Source organism: Ranitomeya variabilis, chromosome 4 (genome assembly GCF_051348905.1).
Source record: "Ranitomeya variabilis isolate aRanVar5 chromosome 4, aRanVar5.hap1, whole genome shotgun sequence".
Lineage (NCBI taxonomy): Eukaryota > Metazoa > Chordata > Amphibia > Anura > Dendrobatidae > Ranitomeya > Ranitomeya variabilis.
In genome coordinates this window covers 184,685,331-184,691,330 of record NC_135235.1, presented here as the reverse complement: position 1 = coordinate 184,691,330, position 6,000 = coordinate 184,685,331, and the positions used below count along the sequence as shown (strand labels likewise).

The 6,000-nt window shown below is 43.8% G+C and overlaps 1 protein-coding gene across 4 annotated transcripts in view; it reads right to left on the bottom strand.

Annotated features, from left to right (window-relative positions):
• Positions 1-1,535: 1,535 nt before the first annotated feature.
• The window catches only part of LOC143770141 (sulfotransferase 2B1-like), a 272,873-nt gene continuing 268,408 nt past the window's right edge, over positions 1,536-6,000 (bottom strand). For all 4 annotated transcript variants that reach the window (XM_077259464.1, XM_077259467.1, XM_077259463.1 and 1 more), the window contains exon 7: positions 1,536-1,890. In XM_077259464.1, coding sequence (XP_077115579.1) covers positions 1,766-1,890 — 125 coding nt within the window. In that variant the 3' untranslated portion in view covers positions 1,536-1,765. The remainder of the gene's footprint in view (positions 1,891-6,000) is intronic.

Sequence of the window (6,000 nt, the reverse complement as noted above, 5' to 3'; positions counted from 1 at the left end):
TAAAGATAAGCAGAAAAGTACTAACGGCTTTGTGTGCTTATTCCTGAACAACTCCTAACAGGTATAAGAAGCACTAATTATCTAAAGTGTGGACTAGACTTTAATATGAGCTAATGTGGCCTACACAAATGTAAAGTGGTGTCACTGGTGTGTTTGGTGAACTTTATTATTTATTTATTTTTTGGGGGCTGAACTGACAACAGAGAGAGCTGCAGTCACATGGAGACCGTGCAGACAGCCGTAAATGGCGCTGCAAGGCCCAAAAACACTCCTCTTCGTTATCCTATGTAGTGTTTTTCCACAAGTTAGCTGGAGACGGGTGGAAAGACACTAATAGGAATTTTTTGAATAAATGTGCAGCAGCCTGCACTACTTAAAACAAAAGGAAAATTGATTTTACGGTATGACGCAGTGAAGAACCCTGAGCTGGAGACAACCAGGCTATGGCTGCTCACAGACTACAGGGCGAGCTGCAGTCACACGGAGACCATGCAGACAGCCGTAAACGGCGCTGCAAGGCCCAAAAACCCTCCTCTACGTTATCCTATGTAGTGTTTTCCCACAAGTTAGCTGGAGACGGGTGGAAAGACACTAATAGGAATTTTTTGAAAAAATGTGCAGCAGCCTGCACTACTTAAAACAAAAGGAAAATTGATTTAACGGTATGACGCAGTGAAGAACCCTGAGCTGGAGACAACCAGGCTATGGCTGCTCACAGACTACAGGGCGAGCTGCAGTCACACGGAGACCGTGCAGACAGCCGTAAACGGCGCTGCAAGGCCCAAAAACCCTCCTCTACGTTATCCTATGTAGTGTTTTCCCACAAGTTAGCTGGAGACGGGTGGAAAGACACTAATAGGAATTTTTAGAAAAAATGTGCAGCAGCTTGCACTACTTCAAAAAAAAAACAAAAAAAAAACAAAGAACAGTATGAGGCAATGAACCACCCTCCCTGAACTGAATACAACCAGCTATGGATGGCCTATGGCTGCACTCAGACTAGAGAGTGGGCTGCACTCACACACACACACACACACACACAGACCTTGCAGATCGCTGTGAAAACAGCGCTACAAGTCAAAAGCAAGGTGATTAGTAGGTGAACACAGCGGTTGCTAAATTAGCCTTGGAAAAGAACAATTAAGCAAATCGCTATCTCTAAACTGGCCCTCAGTCAGCAAACAGCGTCCTGTCACTAACTGAATTCACAGCAGAGTGAGCGCAAAATGGCGCCAGGGACTTTTAAACTGCATCATGACATCATTTCAGCAGCCAATCACAGCCTTGCCAGTAGTTTCATGCCCTCCATGCTAAACAGAATGTGCCCACACTTGGAATCATTCTCATTGGCTGATTTCAGTAAAATTTGTGCAGTTTGAATCCTGGGAACTTCCGATTCCGGTATCCGATACGCGGCAAGTATCGGATCTCGGTATCGGAATTCCGATACCGCTAAGTATCGGCCGATACCCGATACTTGCGGTATCGGAATGCTCAACACTAGTTATATACCGATATAGAAACATGGATTCCACTCAAATGCAATACATTTATTTAAAATAATGAAATTACCTCAGTACAGGAAGAACTTTCAGAAAGCATCAAATATCCTTTACTACATCATTAATATTATTCATAAAAAAATCAATGAATGTGTCAAAGCTTTATGTGATCTTGCATAAAAAGCGTTCATTTGTAACCAATAATCATCACAGACTGGTAAATTTACTGCACTGAGAACATTTGGTCAGCTGGCAAAGCCTCGTTATTCCGGTACGTTTGTATCCCATGGAAACTTCACATTGAAGTCTTGCATTTCTGCCTTGTAGATCTTGTCAAAATATTCATTTTGAGCCACAGTAAAATTATTTTTCCAATCTCCGACTATTCCTGTAAATCACAAAAGGAGACAAAATATTTAAATTTATGTTTAAGAGATCTGTTATATGCACATAGTAACCCCTAAAATAGTATAATTCACAAAACACAATACATAGGAAATATAAAGAAATAAAAACTGTGGAGAATGTGGCATAAGACAAAATTGGGTAAGGGCAAAAATAATTTATTCAAATAAACATAAACTACATGTTCCTGCATTGTACTGATGCCTTCCGCAGATATATCAGAATAAAAGGAGCTATAAATGGTATAAAAAGATGGGAACACAAGTCTAAAGTCTAATCATGAAATCAATAGTAGAACATTTCATACAGACTTAAATCCTTGAAAAACAGTCAATATGGAATAAAAAACACATGATCATGTAGAAATAGGTCACCAATATGTGATCAGTAGGGGCGCAGCAACCTGGCCGACCAGCTGTTACCGTCATCGGCTGGAAGTTCTCAGATGATGCTGGGAATATCGAAGCTCTGTAAAAATTATAGTGACCACAATCAGGTACTGCACATTGACCCCCTAATAATTTAAATAGATGGAAAATCTGTAGTACGCGGGTGCAGCCACTGTAGAAATAAAGAAATGGCTGTGTTCTGGCAGCGTCCGAGAACTTCCAGCCACCGCCGATAACAGCTGATCGGTGTGGGTGCTGGGTGTCGCACCCTTCAATCAGATATTGATGGCCTATTCTAAAGTATTCTAAGGTTAGGTCATCAAAAAATAAGTAGTGGCCAACTCATTTATTACATTGCAGTGACAGTAACATAAGCACTACAAATAAAAACATTAAATACATTCCTAAAAAAAATTCAGCATTTCACTGAAAAGGGGAACAGGAAAATTACATACAGTGAGTATGGAAAGTATTCAGACCCCTTTAAATGTTTCACTCTTTGTTTCATTGCAGCCATTTGGTAAATTCAAAAAAGTTCATTTTTTCCATCTGTTAGGGCTAGCAGAACGCACCACGCTCGCAGCCCGGGGTCCACTGTGCAGAGATGGAACCTGCTGCTGAGTAATGACAGTCTATATGGCGATATAATGTGGATACACACACGGGTTAGCTTCACCCGGTATGAAGGAAGTGAACCCTGTTGCGTCACAGGTCCGCGGTACCGCACAAAGAGCGCACGCGAGGAGTCACAGAACTCTGTCCCAAGACTCAGGGAAAGAGTTCCTCTAGACGTCTTGCGCTCGACACCGCTATTGAGGTGTCAGAGTTTAACAGAAATAATAATCTAATGCACAAGAGCGCGTGCAGTGCCGCTCTGGCGGATGCCACTAGCCACCCAGACTTGGGCCAGGAAAGCGCTCTATTAGCGCACGGTGCCGCACTGGCGGTTACTGCAATCAGACACTGTATCATGTGCTAGGTGTGCAGGTAGCATTGACGGGTAGATAGCATCCACCATTCGTGAGCAGTCAACAACACTAGGAAGGGGATGATTAAGGAGCAACAGTCACACATCTACACACACGTTATCAAGTATACACTAGCGCATGGCCGAGCGGCCATGCGAACCTTCTATAGCAGCAGTGCTACGGGACCTTCCAGATGGTCTAATAGGAGCCGCAACAGGACCCGAGCATGTGACTCCTGACCTCCAATGGGAGGTTATCCCATGGGCATGCTCAATATGGGAAAAGCAGGACTTAGTCCCAGAAAGATCTGCTCACTGGTTACAAAGGCAGAGCCTGGAAGTGCAGCAGTAACCAGTCACACAGTGTCAGCTTGAGCCAGATGCTGGGACCGACTTCTCTGCTGAGCAGGCTGTACTGTGGCTGGAGAAGAATGGGAGACCGCAGCGGAGATGGATCGAGATTTCCCCTGTGCAGAGGTGGGAACTCGACATTTGTCTTGACTTTAAAAATCAGAAAATGTATTAAAAAAGAAAAACTGAAATATCACATGGTCATATGCATTCAGACCCTTTGCTCAGTATTGAGTAGAAGCACCTTTTCAGCTATTACATCCATGGGTTTTCTTGGGAATGATGCAACAAGTTTTTCACACCTGGATTTGGGGATCCTCTGTCATTTTTCCTTGCAGATTCTGTCTGGTTCGATGGTGAACGTTGGTGGTCAATCATTTTCAGGTCTCTCCAGAGATGCTCAACTGGGTTTAGGTCAGAGCTCTGGCTGGGCCAGTGAAGAATGGTCACAGAGTTGTTTTGAAGCCACTCTTTTGTTAATTTAGCTGTGTGCTTAAGGTCATTGTCATGTTGGAAGGTGAACCTTCTGCCAAGTCTGAGGTCCAGAGCACTCTGGTAAAGGTTTTCATCCAGGATATCCCTGGATGTTTTCTTCAATGACAACCAGTTGTCCTGCCCCTGCAGCTGAAAACACCCCAAAGCATGATGCTGCCACCCCCATGATTCACTGTTGGGATTGTATTGAGCAGGTGATGAGCAGTGCCTCATTTTCTCCACACGTACCCTTAGAATTATCATCAGTAGGTCAGAGGAACATCTGTTATATAAATGGAACCTTCTATCTTATATGTCGGAGAATAAAGCCCGAAACAGCGGCAGTCAGAAGAAATTGGACCTGGACTAGCTAAAGATTTAGATATGGAGGAGGTCCAGGAGTCTTGCTGGACATTTAGGTCTTGTGCATGACACTTTAGGATTCTCAATCACTTTGCTTGCATCAGGAATCCCTTCAAGTTTGGTGACAAATCCGGGCAGCAAAAAATAATATATTGATTTTGCTCTAATCCTATATTAATATAGATGTAGTAATCTTTCATTCATTAGACTTTACAATAGATGATTATAGGGTCAGTGTGTTGTTTGCTGCACACATGGACAACACAAAGACTGAAAATACAGCCATCTGAACGGGGTAATTTATGTCACCTGAATTAATGTTTGACTAAAGGTACCTTCACACGAAACAACTTTGTAACGATATCGCTAGCGATCAATGACGTTGCAGCGTCATCGCTAGCGATATCGTTTAGTTTGACACGCAGCAGCGATCAGGATCCTGCTGTGATGTCGCTGGTCGCTGAATAAAGTTCAGAACTTTTATTTGGTCGTCCGAACGCCGTGTATCGTTGTGTTTGACAGCAAAAGCAACGATACCAGCGATATTTTACACTGGTAACCAGGGTAAACATCGGGTTACTAAGCGCAGGGCCGCGCTTAGTAACCCGATGTTTACCCTGGTTACCAGCGTAAAATGTAAAAAAAACAAACAGTACATACTTACATGCGTCCCCCGGCGTCCGCTTCCTGCACTGACTGAGCGCCGCAAAGTGAAAGTGAAAGCACAGCACAGCGGTGACGTCACCGCTGTGCCCTGCTACTGCCGGCACTCACACAGTGCAGGAAGCAGACGCCGGGGGACGCATGTAAGTATGTACTGTTTGTTTTTTTTACATTTTACGCTGGTAACCAGGGTAAACATCGGGTTACTAAGCGCGGCCCTGCGCTTAGCAACCCGATGTTTACCCTGGTTACCCGGGGACCTCGGCATCGTTGGTCGCTGGAGAGCGGTCTGTGTGACAGCTCTCCAGCGACCAAACAGCGACGCTGCAGCGATCAGCATCGTTGTCGCTATCGCTGCAGCATCGCTGCGTGTGAAGGTACCTTTAAACCCTCTGTCAGTTAGCAGCTAGCTTATCTCGTACTATCCCTCCCACTATGTCAAGTGCTCCTCTGATTTCTTTGAGAGAGTTGCTAAAAACATTTCTGGTGGCGACTTATCTGTTAGAGAATAAAAAGATCTACAATCTGAAACTGGACATGCCGCATTCTTATCTACCCCAACAATCGTCAGTCAGAGGCACCCATACTACACTGTAAGCTGATCCTTTTGATATTGACTGGTTTGGCCACTGTTAGTCTTATGATAATTTGTGTGACTTTTAGGCCATGTGCACACCTTCAGTATTTTTCGCGTTTTTTTCGTGTTTTTTTGCTATAAAAACGTGATAAAAACGCGAAAAAAAACGCTAACATATGCCTCCTATTATTTACAGTGCATTCCGCATTTCTTGTGCAAATGTTGCATTTTTTTCCGCGAAAAAATCGCATCGCAGAAAAAAAAGCAACATGTTCATTAAAATGCGGAATTGCGGGGATTCCGCACACC